Source organism: Borostomias antarcticus (assembly GCF_949987555.1).
Source record: "Borostomias antarcticus genome assembly, chromosome: 13".
In the NCBI taxonomy this organism is placed as follows: Eukaryota; Metazoa; Chordata; class Actinopteri; order Stomiiformes; family Stomiidae; genus Borostomias; species Borostomias antarcticus.
The window spans coordinates 3,415,396-3,432,569 of NC_140246.1; the positions used below are offsets into that span (position 1 = coordinate 3,415,396).

The following is a 17,174-nucleotide window of genomic DNA, read 5'->3' on the forward strand; positions in this document are numbered from 1 at the left end:
CCCACAGGAAGTAAGATGTTTTAACTTTTTCGGCTTCATGCCTTCATTCAACCTTCGGCCATCTGTCAATGCCGTATTCTGTTCTTTCAATACATCCGTGGTCTGGACCAATCATCTCAACATTGCTCTCTACTGAGCATGTGCAGAGCAGGCTGTGGGATCCAATAGCAGCCTGGGGTTAGGGAGGCTGTGGGTGGTGTCGGTGATCACAGCGCATCTGATTGGCTGCTGTGCGAGGGGCCAGCCAGTCCCGGCCTTCTGCTGTCCGTCATGTTTAACCCTTTCAGGCTCAGCAGCTCTGTCAGTGAATCCCCTCCTCCAGAGCACCCTTGGCTTGCCAGATCTTCACTGTCCTGTCACTGTACCACACACACACACACACACACGCACACGCACACAGTCACACACGCGCACACACACACACACGCGCACACACACACACACACACACACACACACGTTATAACTCTTTAGAAGCCCTATGTACCTTTAATAATAAATAATAATAATAATTCATTTAATTTATAAAGCACTTTTCATTGTGAAACAATCTCAATCTCTCCTTGAGCTTGTGGCTAGAGTACACCTGCTTAGTAAATAAAGCTTAAAAACGTTATACATTACATTACATTTACATTACAGTGAAATAGTCAGCGATCGTGATGCACTCACTCTGACGCGGTGAACAGCTGGCTGCTGTTGGTGGCCAGGCCGTTGATGGGGCTGTCATGTCCCCTCACCTCCCCTAGGGGCTCCAGAGAGTCGGAGTGCCACAGACGCAGCATCCCCCCGCGACAGGCGCTCAGCAGCACCGGGCAGCCCGGCGCCACGCCCAGGGCGCTAACGCAGTCCGACTGGGCGCCCGACACCTGCTGTGAGACGGAAACGGTACACTTCGATCAGTGGAGGGGGCAAGTACAGTACGCTCTGCGTTACACCGTGTCCTAACTACACGGGACGCGAGCGAGCGTCAGCGACAAAATGCGTTCCATTGCTTTGTTTTCTATTGTTATGTCCTAACTGGACGCGAGCGACGCAGCGCAACGTTTTAACTGCCCTTTTGACGCTCGCCCTGTTCCCTATTTTCCTCCTGTCGCTCGCTTTGACAGGCGTTCGTTCTTTAGCTGTCTTCAGTTGGGAATATAGACAAATGACGTAACAGAACAGGAAATTTAACGGTTTCAGTTAGGACAGCAAGCATGCGATGTCGCGTTCTGTTGCTCGCGTCGCAAGCAGTTAGGACACGGTGTTAGAGGAGTACACCGATCCTAGACTACAGTACATACAGTACCAGAGAATGAGCTATTCACAAGTGGAATGTGAGTCGAATTCACATGTAATGCATCAGACAATGCTGTCAAATGATCACAAGATAACTTTTTTGTTTTAAACTACAGTATCAAATGTGTTCTCCACACTTTAACATCGCTGTAGTCGTCCCTTGTGTTCTCACAGTGCGTCCTCATCAGTAGTATTTACTGATATTATATTAAGTACTACAACACAATACAGGCACTACTGTTCGGCGTGTGTACCTGTACATCTTCCTAGAAAACTACAGCCAACAGTCGAGTGTATCTCTCACGATGCCTGTCTCTCTCTCTGAGAGAGCAGTCTTGTTCAAGGATGTTTGTTTGTCGTGTAAACCATGGTAAATGGTCTGCACTTGTATAGCGCTTTCATCCAAAGCGCTTTACAATTCACCCATTCACACACACATTCACACACCAATGGCGGCAGCTGCCATGCAAGGTGCTAGCCTGCTCATTGGGAGCAATTTGGGGTTCAGTGTCTTTGCCCAAGGACACTTCGACATGTAGTCAGGAGGAGGCGGGATTCAAACCGCCGACCCTACGATTGTTGGACGACCCGCTCTACCACTGAGCCACAGCCCCAAACCATGTACCCCGCGATGCCCCATGGGAAGCCCGTGGTTGTGTACCTGCAGCAGCCGTTTGCTGGCCAGGTCCCATCTCTTGATGCAGTGGTCTCTGGAGCCGCCGTAGAGGCTGTCGCCCTGGACCAGCACCGCCTCCATGCCCTCCTGGTGGGCCGGCTCGAAGCTGTGGCAGGAGCCCACGCTGCCCTGAGCCCCCTCGGTCACCTCGAACATCTGGAACACACACACACACACACACACACACACACACACACAGACACACACACACACAGACACACATACAGACACATATACAGACACACACACATACAGACACACACATACAGATACACATACAGTACAGACACACACATATACAGACACACACATATACAGACACACACATATACAGACACACACATATACAGACACACACATATACAGACACACACATACAGACACACACACACATACAGACACACACACACACACGTACACACATACACACACACACACACGCATACAGACACACACACACACACACACACACACACACGCAAGCAGGCACACGCACAAATACTGCAATGTAAATACCTGTGTAAGTCTAAACACATGACACGAAAGCTATCTGGTAGGCCGTGGTCCAGTTTCTAAAAACAAACGTGGCCTGTAAAGTAGGGCACTTTGTCAACAGCAGTGTACATGTACTGTGTTTAACCCAGCGAGTACTGATGGACAAACCCTGATGTGGTGGTCCTTGGACCCGGTCAGGACCACATCCTGTCCGTTCCCCATCTGATCCACCGTCAGACACATGACCGCGCCCTGGTGACCCGTCAGCTTCCCCGTCGACACGAACCTGATGACGTCACAGCACAAGGTCAAGGGTCGGAGTTCAGTGGGTCACAGTTCCGATTGGGGAGTATTAATTTGAACAAACTACAGTTGACGTGCGTATCATACTTCACCGCGCCTAAGACATTCCCAGATAGCGCTTCACGAAACCAGGCGCAATCTAATTTTACTGTACTTCAGCATAACAGCGTTCATGTCATTTGAATAGTCTGCTCCCCCCACTAGCAAAGATGATCCGCAGCTCTTCTACAGGCTGGGTCCTGCGGGGGGCGCTCTTACTTCCTGAGGTCCCACATGCGTACGGAGTTCCCAGAGGCGGCGTACAGGAAGGATCCCGTGGGATTCAGGGAGATCTGGTTGATCTGGTTCTCGCCGGGCGGGATCGTCAGAGACTTCATGGACGAGCAGCTGTCCCCCGCGCTCACCTGTCCCGACGACCTGGAACGAGGGCGCACAAAGCAGTCCGTTTTTATTTTTTATTTAAAGGAGTAGTAAAGGGAAAATGCATGTTCAGCCCTGTTTGAAGGTTACTTATGATCATATACAATGGTTCAGATCAAAACGTTGACAAAACTAGCACTTTTGAGAAAGTCTGATAATTGCGCCTACCAGCGTTTAGGTCATACAATGGATGTGGGTGGGCACCTTGAAAAATCGTTCAAAAACATGTTAAACTCTCGATTTCAAAGACAAGACATTGTATGACCAAAACGGTGGTAGAGCAATTATCAGACTTTAACCTTTATTTAACCTGATAAAAAAAACAGTTGAGATCGAAATCTCTTTTACAATGGTGATCTGGCCAAGAAGGCAGCAAATCACACGTCAGTGAGACAGGGTATACAGTACAGATAACAACGACAACACAGAGATTCAGAGATACATTGCAAGAATACAGTGCAAAAAAGCACACAACAATAAACAATACAGTAAAATACAATGAAGGAACAACAGGTACAGTAAGATTAAGGCACAAGTGAAATATAAAATACTATAGAAATAGTCTATAGCTAGGCAGGAGCATATCGCCAGACACCTAGGATGTGTGTAACAGCGTGTCATGGAGGGTGATGTCAGCGTCCGTGCATGTGCACTCACGTGAGTGTGCGTATGCACTTGGCGGAGTCCCGGATGTCCCAGACTTTGATGTAGGCGGTGGAGACGGTGAAGACCAGGCTGGAGCAGTATCTGACCGACAGGACGCTGCTGGGGTGATCCCCGAGTGACATGATCTCCTGACCAGTCACAAGGTTCCACACCTTACAGGTACGGTCTGACACACACGCACACACACACACGCACACACAGAAACACAGACACACACACACGCGCACGCACGCGCACACACACACACACACACACGCACACGCACGCACACGCACACACACACACACAGACACACACACAGTGACACACACAGACACACAGACACACACACATAGAGACACACAGACACAGACACACACACACAGACACACACAAACGCACACACACACATGCACGCACACACAGAGACACACACACACACAAACACTGTTATAAGACTGTCATCGTAAACCAGCACTGCCAATTCAAGAACACTCATGTGTACAGTACAACACGGTACATAGTAAATCATACACAGAGAACATAGCGACAGACAACAGGGTCACAACAGAGTAAAATAGCAACGAGGCACAAGATGCAGTACAGGGGCAAAACAATGGAAACAAAAGCCAGACCGGGCGAACCCAGAGCAGGGACAGTTGGTAAATGGTAAATGGACTGCACTTATATAGCGCTTCTACAGGGCCGGCTGTAGCTCAGTTGGTAGAGCGGGTCGTTCAGTGATCTAAGGGTCAGTGGTTTGAATCCCAGCTCCGACTGTCCACATGTCGAAGTGTCCTTGAGCAAGACACTTAACCCCAAATTGCTCCCAATGAGCAGGTTAGCACCTTGCATGGCAGCTACCGCTATTGGTGTGTGAATGTGTGTGTGAATGGGTGAATGAGAGGCCATTGTAAAGCGCGTTGAGTGCCTTTAAGGTGGAAAAGCGCTATATAAGTGCAGTCCATTTACCATTTTATCCAAAGAGCTTTACAATGGCCTCTCATTCACCCATTCACACACACATTCACATCACCAACGGCGGCAGCTACCATACAAGGTGCTAACCTGCTCATTAGGAGCAATTTGTGAGAATGGGCTGTGGTCGGGTATTTGGATAATTAACGATCGAAACGCCGATTTCTCAGTGTCCCGCAGGAAATTACGTGAGGCTACGGTAAAAGGAAAAGCGTGTTCCAGTTATAGTAGACATTATTCATGATTAGACATTATTCATGATTATTACATGGCTCTCTGAAATACTCGATTCTGATTGGACAATCGCACATTCTACCGGTGAATTATTTCTCGTTATACAACGGCTTGTGTGAATACTCGATTGTGATTGGCCAAGACGCATTCGAAAGGCAAATCACCAGGAACACACAGTACACCATTATTTGTTGTAAACAGCTGAAAGAGCGGCGCCCGCTACCGACCTTTAGACCCGGTGAAGAGCAGGTCATCGGTGGCGTCCACGCAGAGCACGGGTTTGGTGTGACCCTCGGCCACGTGGACGCAGTGCAGCCGGGCGGCGCGACTGCCCTTAGGGGCGGACACCGGGTTGATGACCCCTCTGGAGACACAGACAGCAACACAGCACGGGTCATTTCACCCGGGGAGACGGTTATCCTGACATCTGCACACATCTGCTGTAAATGATTGCAATCTAAACCTAAAACCAACCGAGAAATGAATTGCTATTTTTTTTAAACCACATTAGCAGATGATAGCTAAGGCATGGCATGAGGTGAACGCTGAGAACGACAGATCACCTGTGACCTTCGAATACGGTGGACCCGTCGGATCTGAAACGCAAACAAATAAAGTCAATAAGAAGAGCAAATACAGTCATACTGTACGATCACTTCAGAGACAGAGGCAGTTCACCGGATTTGATTGTGAGTGTATCTACATGCAGCGGCAGAGTGGGACTGTCCTGCAGAAGCTCTTACGGTGGTTTGGTGTCCGGGCCTCTGGCTTTGGCGTCAGTGGCGGCCGGCGTTGGGACGGGTGTGTGTGTGGGGGTCGGGGTGTGTGTGGGGGTCAGGGTGTGTGAGGGGGTCGGTATGTGTGTGGGGGTCGGGGTGTGTGTGGGGGCTGGGATGTGTGTGGGGGTCGGGATGTGTGTGGGGGCTGGGATGTGTGTGGGGGTTGTGGTGTGTGTGGAGGTCGTGGTGTGTGTGGGGGCGTGTCCCCTCTCCAGCATTCTCCGGCGGGTGAGAGGCGAACGTTCCAGGGACCTCCGCTCGGAACCTGTCGGAGACCTGGCCCCAGTACTAGAGAGAGAGAGAGAGAGAGAGAGAGAGGGAGAGAGAGAGATAGGGAGAGAGAGAAGCAGAGAGAGGGAGGAAGAGAGAGAGAGACAGTGAGAGAGGGAAAGAGAGAGAGAGAGACAGAGAGACAGTAAGAGAGGGAGAGAGAGAGAGAGGGACGGTAAGAGAGAGAGAGAGAGAGGGAGGGAGGGAGGGAGAGAGAGAGAGAGAGAGAGAGAGAGAAAGCGAAAGAGAGAGAGGGAGGGAGGGAGAGAGGGACAGCAGAGAGAGTGTGAGTGTGTGCGTGACCGTGTGTGTGTGAGTGATAGTGAAACATGCGAGTGGAGACTAGCACTGTATCCAACAAACCCCAACACGCAAGTGAAGGTGTCCGATTCTTGTGTGAAGTTCGACAATTGAAGATATCGTTTCATTTCACGAGAAAGACTCACATGCTGGCGATCCTGGCAGAGAGGGCTGAGGGGGAGAGGGTGATCTCTCTCTCGGGGGCGAGTCCCGCCCCCGGCCCCACCTCCCCTCCCCCGTCCTGACTCCCTCCCAGGGCCAGGGTCGGCAGGGGGGAGGAGAAGTCCCCCCTGGGGGAGTCACAGCCGGGATCTCCTGAGCTGGCATACAGCAGCTCCATCTGGGTGGTGGTCCTCCTGCGAGCCTAAGAGCCATGGATCCATATGTCAGCCAATCAATCAGCCAATCAATAAATCGACCAATCAATAAATCGACCAATTAATCAATCAGCCAATCAATCAATCAACCAATCAATCAATCAATCAAGAAAGCAAGCAAGCAAGCAACCAACCAATTACTCAATAGGCAAATAAATCAATCAGCCAATCAATCAATCAATCAATCAATCAATCAATCAATCAATCAATCAATCAATCAATCAATCAATCAATCAATCAATCAATCAATCAATCAACCAATCAACTAATCAACCAATCAATCCAGCAGCACTAGGAAGGGCAGATATGTCTAGTACCTTGCTCCTGTGCCTGGACTCTCCACACAGCTTCATCAGGTCTGACGCCAATGAGCTGAGAACACAGAGGAGTTCTGACACTTGAGTATCCGTTAGCTATCTCACCACCTCATCAGCAGCTCTGAGTGTCAGTTAACTCAAGCCAGCATCGGGGAGTTGCCTCACAAAGTCCGTAAACGCTGTTTTCGTGGCGGTCAAATCCGCGGGAGCGTCAATTTGGCGTACGTAATGTGTGATTTATGTCCTGAGTCACTGTGTTTACCTGCCCTCTGTCGCTGGGCTGGGCGTGGACTCATCACTGCTGCTTTCATCTCCGTTCTCTGAGCCAGAATAAGACCAGGGGAGAAACTGGTTATAAACAGGTTATAAACTGGTCCCATAGTAACACAACACTTTTAATAATCCCATGGACAAAGCTATAGCTTGTACAGTCAGGTCATTTGTTTACCTTTTGTTAGGTATGAGAGCTGGCAAACACTTTCCAAACTCATGCTGTTGCAGTTTGGCTTTGCGGTAAAATGTTAGTTAAGACAGTTTGGGCTAAAATACTCTGATTGAACATAACAGTCAAAGGCTCAGGGTCATAGGTCAGGTTAAGTAGACACCCAGGTCATATACGAGAGGTCACGGCAAAGGTCAAAGGTGACTAGTTATTAGTATGATACATCCCAGCCACTCCAAATATGGTCCTCTAGTCTCCTTCCTGGTGGAGTGTAGACTGGAGCTCAGGTTTAGATTCAGGACGGGGTCAGGTTTACAGGTTTAGACCGGTGCTCGGGTAGAATTATTAACTGGGTTAGTCATAGGGGGGGGGGCAGGTGCTTGTGAGGAGGGGGGAGGGGGGTACCATGCTCTACGGGACAACGCTGGGGTAGTCTCCATTACTCACCCACTGATTGGTTACCTAGCTCTGTTTGAATTCAGCCAAACAACAGGAAAACAAACAAAGAAACCAAAGATGAACGTCAAACCAAGAGGTCGGTCACACGTCATTTTGCCGTCCAGTCTCAACGGATTCACCCTGGTGTTTACTATGGGATGTATCAACGGGGGGCCGCGCTCATGAATCTCAAAGACACAAGCGACTACCGGCAACAATTCTGTCAATTTGCACTCTGTTCTTTCTAAACAAGAGAGGTTAACAGGAAACAGTTCTGTAACAGGCCGCAAAAGGAAGTTCAGCCAGACAGAGGCAGTGAGTGAGAGAGTGTGTTGGCGATGCCGGGCTGTGGGTGTGTCTACCTTGCAGGGCGTTGCCCAGTAGGGCGTCCAGCTCCGGGTTGAGCTCGGCCTTCTCCTTGAGCATGTGGAAGAGCAGCTGGTTCTGGGTGGCGCTGTTGATCTCCGTCTGCTTCAGCCGACCCTCCACCACCTTCACCTGGGACTCCTTCTGCGCCGCCTGGAGACCCTGGGAGGGGAGAGACGGGTTACACACACACGGACACACACATACACACACTCAAAACGCACACACACAATCAAAACATAGACACTCAAAACGCATAGACACACACACTCAAAATACACACACGCACGCACACACACACACTCAAAACACATAGATACACACTCCAAACACAGACACCACATTCAGAGACACATTCTATACACTCAGACACATACATTCTATACACAGACACATGCACACACACTTAAAACAGACAGACACACACACACACACACACACACACACACAACACAGACACAAACATACACACACTCAAAATATTGACACACTCACTCACTCACACTCACACTCACACACACCAATGGGGAGACAGTACTGTACCTTGTTGATCGCCATGGAGATGAAGTGGTCGAGCAGGTAGCGGGCCTCTGATAGGCTGCAGGCGCTGACCATGGCGGTGATGTCCACTGTGTCACCTTCCTCCTGCGTCACAGCATATTCAGTCAGACTGCACTGTGACTTCCTTTCTATCAGTCCTCCTCTTCATCATCATTACAATCATCATCGTCATCATCATCATCATCATCACCATCACCATCATCATCACCATCATCTTCATCATCATTATCATCCTCATCATCATCATCATCATCCCAGGTACCTTTGCCTCCTCCATCTGCATGATGTTGGCCTGGCAGTCGGCGATGCTGTCGTTGATGTAGTCGATGTTGGCGCTCAGGGACTCCAGCTCCTCGTTCAGGGAGCCCAGGGTCCGGTCCGCGTCCGCCCCCTCGGTGGTCATCTTCTCCCGCTTCCTGGACACCTTCTCCCGGCGCCTCGTCAGGTCCTCGCGTTTCTGCAACAGGGAGGGGAGAGAGAGAGAGAGAGAGTGGATATGAAGGCAGATATGTATTAGATAAGATAAGATCAGATGAGATGAAGAAGAAGATAGGACTTTATTCATCCCCTCAGGGGGAAATTAGCCGTTTCAGCATTGGAAAAAAAATACAGGAAGGCTGGAAAGAAAAGAAAACCAGATACAGAGTAACAAAAAGAAGACTGTAGATAAGGAGGGGTAGCAGCATAAAAAGGGATATCAGGGACTAAATGCATCCATATGTACAGTAACTCTGCAGTATAGAATCGAATAAGATACTGTATATACATTGGGTCGGTGTGCAATGTTTGTTGGTGACTGTTGGCGTTGGTTGGATGCATTTTGTTGTTGGTGAAAATGTTGAATCCAACATTCTAACAACAACTGCCAACTTTGGAATGTTGGGTATTGGGAGTTGGTTGGGTTGGTTTGGACCATGTGCAGGAACATTTATGGCCCAAACAAAGGCTTCGATTGAGAGAATAGAAAAGTGGTAGCCTTTATGAACGTCTCCAAAATAAGGGTTGCGTTGCATTCGAAGTTTTATCGGTATTTGTCAATAAAGACTGAACAGCGATTGGGAAGAGTGGCGTCTTTACCTTGAGGAGGCGGTTCATGTCAGCCTCCATGTTGGAGATGGTCATCCTCTGCATGATGATGTCACTGACGCGGCGGTCCAGAGATTGCCACTTGGCCCGGGCCGTCCTGGTGGAGTACGCGCTGCCCATTCTCACTGGGTACTTCCTACCGGACGGGAAGACACAGCGATTACTTACACACACACACACACACACACACACACACACACACACACACTCACACACTCACACACTCACACACTCACACACTCACACACTCACACACTCACACACACACACACACACACACACACACACACACACACACACAGTGTTCTGTGGTCCCGGCGGGTGTACCTAGTGCCGTTGGGGGCCGTGGCCCCGGTGAGGTGCCCTCTCCCTGGGGTGGACGGGCGGTGGGGGGCGTCCTGGAGGGGCTCTGGAAGGCTGACCTTCCTGCTCACCTTCCCTGAGGCGGGCCGGACCTGCCGCCTGAGAGCGGTCACCTGGGGAGGGGGGGGGGGACAGTGAGACTCGTACTGACCACTACCAACACCTGACGACAGTTTGTTCTGACAGATCCTTTTGGGTGCGATCAATTGCAAGAAGCTAAGAAATATGTATCAACTGACCATCCCGATCTAGTGAGCTCACTGCTTCGCTCCAATCAGGGGCTGCCTTCCACTGTGGTACGAAACGCATTCCCTGATTGGCCCGGTATGGTCTGGATTTTGGGATAATCGCTCTGGAGGAGGCGAAGGCCAGACCGTTCTGCGTTAGTGAAACAGAATGTGAGCTTGCGAGAACGGGATGGTCGTACCAGGCTAGTATCAACTGCCCCTGATGAGGTTGAGCTGAATGTTTGTTTATTGGTAATTTATGCTGTGTTCCTTTTTGTATCGGAAACGTCGGGATTCCCAAGTTTGATGTCAAAATCATCATCAAATACGTCGCCTGAACTCGGTTTAACGACATTTTACTCAGGGTTAAGAGTCTACCCTGACATCATCAACGTCAGCTGCTGCTGTCAATCAAGATGGAGAGATGGTGCATCAGCAATGAGTGAAGGCTGTAGTAAGACTGTTTATTAGTGCTTCTGTCTTATTTGTGTCTCATTAAATCAGTCATACACACAGTACTGTCCAGCTGCTATCAGTGGAATGTTGATTCATCCCCAAATTCATCCCTCAGCCTCATCCCTCAGCTCCATCCTCAGCTTCATCCTTAGCTTCATCCCTCAGCCTCATCCCTCAGCTCCATCCTCAGCTTCATCTCTCAGCCTCATCCCTCAGCTCCATCTTCAGCCTCAGCTTCATCCCTCAGCTTCATCTTTCAGCCTCATCCCTCAGCCTCAACTTCATCCCTCAGCTCCATCCCTCAGCCTCAACTTCATCCCTCAGCTTCACCCTCAGCTTCATCCCTCAGCCTCAACTTCATCCCTCAGCTCCATCCCTCAGCTCCCATCCCTCAGCCTCAACTTCATCCCTCAGCTTCATCCTCAGCTTCACCCTCAGCTTCATCCCTCAGCCTCAACTTCATCCCTCAGCTCCATCCCTCAGCCTCAACTTCATCCCTCAGCTCGATCCCTCAACTTCATCCCTCAGCTCGATCCCTCAGCTTCATCCCACAACTTCATCCCTCAGCTTCATCCCTCAGTCTGATCCCTCAGCTCCACCCTCAGCTTCATCCCCCGCTTCATCCCTCAGCCTCATCCCTCAGCCCCTCACCTCCTCCGTCTTCCTCCTCAGGATGAGCTCCTGCTGCCTCCTCTGCGCCTCCATCTGTCTGAGCTGGTGCTCCTGTTTGCGCTGGTCCTTCTTCAGGGAGGCGATCTCCCGGTTCCTCCTGCACTCCGACGCACGGTTCCTCTCCTGCTGCTCCTTCATCTGACGCATCAGGCCCACCTGACACACACACACACACACACACACACACACACACCATGATGTAACGTACAGTAACACTGTTCATTGATTCATATGCACTGGAAAGTTAAAATTGTATGTCTTAAGAATGATTTTGTGACCGATAATGCTATATTTTAGTTCATGAACTCTACAATAAATGTTACCTGTGGTACGCCAGGTCCCAGCAAGCTGCAGGGTCCTAGTGTCCCACAGGTTACATAAATATACAGAGCGACGCGTCATTAAGAACATCCCATCCCGTCTTCTATTCTGCAGTCATCACTGTAGACTCTTCCTTCATCTACTCTACCTTGGTCTTCTTCATCTCAGCCACGTCCTGCTGCAGTTTCTTCAGCTGCTTCTCGTACTGCGACTGGTTCTTGAGGAGGCGCGCGTGCTCCTTCTGGGCGGACTGGAGCTTCTGCATCTCCTTGTTCATGGAGCTGAGCTTCTTCTCGTACTCCGCCTTGATCTTCTTGGCCTTCTCCTCCGTGCACGACTCCACCGAACCTGGAGGAGCCCGAGGACCAGCGGGGTTTTAGGAAGGCCGCCGGGAGAGAGACGCTACTTCGGTCAACCGGTGTTGGAAACCCATCATCACGGCTAAGCGTGCGATAGACGAGTAGAGGCACTCAGTTTTACGTATTAGCCGTGCTCAAACGTAGAATACGCACGTTTTTTGAAAACGTGAAACAGACCCCTTGCTTGAACGTGTAATAGAGACGTTTTAGGATGCACGTCAGTGCTGGACACAGAGGTCAGGCTGATTCACAAAACTGGACCAAGGAGTGGAGCTACTCGGACGGCGCTGAGTGGGCGTGCTCCGCATATCTCAATACCCCTGCTCTGGCACGCTGGCCTGGGTGTTGATATCTCAATACCCCTGCTCTGGCACGCTGGCCTGGGTGTTCATATCTCAATACCCCCCTGCTCGGGCACGCTGGCCTGGGTGCTCATATCTCAATACCCCTGCTGGGGCACGCTGGCCTGGGGGCTCATATCTCAATACCCCCTTGCTGGGGCACGCTGGCCTGGGTGCTCATATCTCAATACCCCTGCTGGGGCACGCTGGTCTGGGTGCTCATATCTCAATACCCCTGCTGGGGCACGCTGGCCTGGGGGCTCATATCTCAATACCCCTGCTTGGGCACGCTGGCCTGGGTGCTCATATCTCAATACCCCTGCTGGGGCACGCTGGCCTGGGGGCTCATATCTCAATACCCCTGCTTGGGCACGCTGGCCTGGGTGCTCATATCTCAGTACCCCCCCGCTCGGGCACGCTGGCCTGGGGGCTCATATCTCAATACCCCTGCTTGGGCACGCTGGCCTGGGTGCTCATATCTCAGTACCCCCCTGCTCGGGCACGTTGGCCTGGGGGCTCATATCTCAATACCCCCTTGCTCGGGCACGCTGGCCTGGGTGCTCATATCTCAATACCCCTGCTCGCCCGTGCCCGAGCAGGGGTAACGAGATACGAGTTGCTCAATGCTCCGCTGCCCGCGCGCTTCCTTTATTACTATGTTATTATATGTGATAAGAGAAAACAGCTCTATTACACGTTCAAACAACGGGTCGATTTCACGTTTTCAAAAACGTGTGTGTTCTACGTTTAATAAGCGCGGCTAAAGCGTGACACCGAGCCGTTCCACACGCGTGCCTCTCCTGGTCTATCACAGGTTTAGCCGGGATATCCGGTGGGCGTCGGCCTGGCGTACCCATGTTGTGAAGCACGCGGTCTCTCTCCAGCTGCGTGTCGCGGATCTTGCTGTGCAGCATCATCAGCTTGTGCTCGTACTGCTGTTTGAGCGTGTGCAGACGCCGCTGGCTGTTCTCCAGCTCGTCGATCAGCTTCTGCTTGATGGCGATCTCGCACGTGATGTTGGCCAGGTCCGCCTGGAAGTTCTCTGTTAACACACACACACGCACATACACACACACATGGATGAATAACACACACACACGCACATACACACACACACATGGATGAATAACACACACACACACACACACACACAGATGTAAGCACACAGGCACATACAAACACACCGATACAAACGCCACGTAAACACAAGCACCAAACACACACGCACACACACACACGCACACACTCTCACACACACACACACACACACACACACACACACACACACACACACACACACACACACACTCGCGTGTACCTTTCTCATCCAGTTCAGAGTCTGAATCCTCCGAGCTCTCCTCTCCCTCGATCTCAGAGTCTTCCTCCTCCGCCTCTGCTTCCTCTCCTTCCTCATGGTCACTGACCTCCTGTTCACACACACACACACACACACACACACACACACACACACACACACACACACACACACACACACACACACACACAGTGAGTTAAATCAATCAATCAATCGATCAAAGCTTTATTTGTATTGCACATTTCATACCCAGAGGCAACACAATGCGCTTTCCAGAGAACAGGGGAGGTGGGCATACGTCCCACCCCTACGTATTTCAGTGGGAAACAAAAACCAGTATCACCCGGGTGCCAGAAAATCAAAAATTCTTCCCTGACCCCTCTCAACAAGGCGATCTAACGGCTAAGAACATTTATAAAGCAATAAATTACATTAAATTACATGTTCAGAGTAAGAAGGGCTAAAAACATCATAGGAGAGACATGGCAAACACTGGTGTATGTCTGTGTGTGTGTGTGTGTGTGTGTGTGTGTGAATGTGCCTGGGCCCAGATAGAGGCAGGGGTTGAGGTTGACTACAGAATGATCCTCCCCCCTGTTCCCAGTCCAGAGAGCAGATGAAGGATGTGGTCAGACGTACCCCCTCAGGCTCCTCGTTGCCGCGCTCCTGCTCGTTGTCAGGGACCTCCTCCTTGACCGCACTGCCGGAGAGAAGAGAACGGACGGTCAGCCGGCCGCGACACACACCCGCACAACCAGCTGGGACAGAGACGGTTTGCATTGCATTGTGGGTGAGGTCCTCTGTAAACAATGCATTAGGCTAGAAACAGAACCCGATCAACCCGACCGTTAGAAGAATCACCCGTGAGCGCGTGGTTAGTAATGATTTGACCTCAGTGACGGATAATCATGGTGAAACCGCAGCAACGTGAACAGAGTCGACTAGGGTGGCGTTCAGCAGGTAGGCGGATGAGGAGCACGGTAGTTACGAGACCACTATGACGGAACCAACAAGTATCTTCTACAGATACAGGAAGACTTAGACTGTGATTTGATTGGTTTAGATTCTCAATCTTGTCTTGGGTTATTAAAGGGTTAGAGGGGACACCAGGAGAAGTGGGTGAGGAGGAGATATGGGTGAGGAGGGGTGAGGGGTGAGGATTGAGGGGGGTGGAGATATGGGTGAGGAGGGGTGAGGGGTGAGGATTGAGGGGGGTGGAGATATGGGTGAGGAGGGGTGAGGATTGAGGGGGGTGGAGATATGGGTGAGGAGGGGTGAGAGGTGAGGTTTGAGGGGGGTGGAGATATGGGTGAGGAGGGGTGAGGATTGAGGGGTGGAGATATGGTTGAGGAGGGGTGAGAGGTGAGGATTGAGGGGTGGAGATATGGGTGAGGAGTGAGGATTTAGGGGGGTGGAGATATGGGTGAGGGGTGAGGATTGAGGGGTGGAGATATAGGTGAGGAGGGGTGAGGGGTGAGGATTGAGGGGGGTGGAGATATGGGTGAGGAGTGAGGATTGAGGGGGGTGGAGATATGGGTGAGGAGGGGTGAGGGGTGAGGATTGAGGGGGGTGGAGATATGGGTGAGGAGGGGTGAGGATTGAGGGGTGGAGATATGGGTGAGGAGGGGTGAGGGGTGAGGATTGAGGGGGGTGGAGATATGGGTGAGGAGGGGTGAGGATTGAGGGGGGTGGAGATATGGGTGAGGAGGGGTGAGAGGTGAGGTTTGAGGGGGGTGGAGATATGGGTGAGGAGTGAGGATTGAGGGGGGTGGAGATATGGGTGAGGAAGGGTGAGGGGTGAGGATTGAGGGGGGTGGAGATATGGGTGAGGAGGGGTGAGGATTGAGGGGGGTGGAGATATGGGTGAGGAGGGGTGAGAGGTGAGGATTGAGGGGGGTGGAGATATGGGTGAGGAGGGGTGAGAGGTGAGGATTGAGGGGGGTGGAGATATGGGTGAGGAGGGGTGAGAGGTGAGGATTGAGGGGTGGAGATATGGGTGAGGAGTGAGGATTTAGGGGGGTGGAGATATGGGTGAGGGGTGAGGATTGAGGGGGGTGGAGATATAGGTGAGGAGGGGTGAGGGGTGAGGATTGAGGGGGGTGGAGATATGGGTGAGGAGTGAGGATTGAGGGGGGTGGAGATATGGGTGAGGAAGGGTGAGAGGTGAGGATTGAGGGGGGAGAGATTGTGAGTGGGCTTCCCTCCAGGTGTGGGAACTATACCTGCAGGTAAAAAAAACAAAAAAAACTACCGTATGTTAGAGAGGAGAGGGTTAGGCCAGAGAGAGAGAGAGAGAGAGGAGGGGGAGAGAGAGAGAGAGAGAGAGAGGGAGGGAGGGAGAGAGAAACGGGGGCGTGTGATTCAAACCTGGCTCGTTCAACCTCCTCATGGTGACTCCCCTCCAACAGCAGCAGTCTTCGGGGTCAAAGGGGAGATGTAAATGAAGGGGGGGAGGGGCGAAGTAGAGTTACCAGAGGGGACAGAGAGCAAGAGAGCAGCAAGACCGACCAGGAGAGCGTGAGAGTCTAACACAGTGCCTCACTCTGATTGGCTGGTATACAGTAGTGGACCTTTATGGCTGTGAGCTAAGAGCCAAATACACAGATCTGACGATGCCAAAACAGGGAACGAGAGAGAGAGAGAGTGAGAGAGAGAGAGAGAGAGAGAGAGAGAGAGAGAGAGAGAGAGAGAGAGAGAACAAGACAGAGAGAGAGAAAACAAGACAAAGAGAGAGAGAAAGATAGACAGAGAGAGAGAGAACAAGACAGATAAAGAGAGAGAAAGATAGAGACAGAAAGATAGAAAGAGAGAGAGAACAAGACAGAGAGAGAGAACAAGACAGAGAGAGAGAGAACGATAGACAGAGAGAGATATAGAGAGAGAGAGAGAGAGAGAGAGAGAGAGAACAAGACAGAGGAAAGAGTCCGCCTTATGTGCCTGAACGCCTGAACGTGTCGGGGCTTGTTAACAAACCCATCACCATAACTGTCATCATCACGCCCACGCTTGAGCGATTAGCTGAGAAATTAGGGAGGAAGAGGCTAATTACCCACAACACACCGGGACAACCTCCCTCGCTCCGGCAACCGCGGAAATCCCCATCTCCCCGCCCCACAACACTCTCTCTCCTCCAACAGCCCCGCGTCATCTCGC

General features: G+C 51.2%; 1 protein-coding gene across 2 annotated transcripts in view; it reads right to left on the reverse strand.

The window, feature by feature from the left end:
* LOC311316688 (kinesin-like protein KIF21A) overlaps window positions 1–17,174 on the reverse strand; it is a 43,731-nt gene that overhangs the window by 1,532 nt on the left and 25,025 nt on the right. The window contains exons 12-34 of one of the 2 annotated variants that reach the window (XM_084447613.1): window positions 16,389–16,436; window positions 14,661–14,721; window positions 14,025–14,133; window positions 13,560–13,748; window positions 12,155–12,354; window positions 11,665–11,841; window positions 10,295–10,443; window positions 9,959–10,103; window positions 9,144–9,338; window positions 8,864–8,965; window positions 8,317–8,482; window positions 7,337–7,394; window positions 7,075–7,129; window positions 6,527–6,744; window positions 5,775–6,098; window positions 5,595–5,627; window positions 5,259–5,395; window positions 3,832–4,006; window positions 3,013–3,171; window positions 2,620–2,737; window positions 1,942–2,112; window positions 672–871; window positions 1–359 (exon numbers count right to left, since the gene is read on the reverse strand). The exon at window positions 1–359 is cut by the window's left edge and continues 1,532 nt beyond it. In XM_084447613.1, the coding sequence (XP_084303739.1) occupies window positions 302–359; window positions 672–871; window positions 1,942–2,112; window positions 2,620–2,737; window positions 3,013–3,171; window positions 3,832–4,006; window positions 5,259–5,395; window positions 5,595–5,627; window positions 5,775–6,098; window positions 6,527–6,744; window positions 7,075–7,129; window positions 7,337–7,394; window positions 8,317–8,482; window positions 8,864–8,965; window positions 9,144–9,338; window positions 9,959–10,103; window positions 10,295–10,443; window positions 11,665–11,841; window positions 12,155–12,354; window positions 13,560–13,748; window positions 14,025–14,133; window positions 14,661–14,721; window positions 16,389–16,436 (3,247 nt within the window). In that variant the 3' untranslated portion in view covers window positions 1–301. The remainder of the gene's footprint in view (window positions 360–671; window positions 872–1,941; window positions 2,113–2,619; window positions 2,738–3,012; window positions 3,172–3,831; window positions 4,007–5,258; window positions 5,396–5,594; window positions 5,628–5,774; window positions 6,099–6,526; window positions 6,745–7,074; window positions 7,130–7,336; window positions 7,395–8,316; window positions 8,483–8,863; window positions 8,966–9,143; window positions 9,339–9,958; window positions 10,104–10,294; window positions 10,444–11,664; window positions 11,842–12,154; window positions 12,355–13,559; window positions 13,749–14,024; window positions 14,134–14,660; window positions 14,722–16,388; window positions 16,437–17,174) is intronic. The other variant, XM_084447614.1, reaches the window with a different exon arrangement.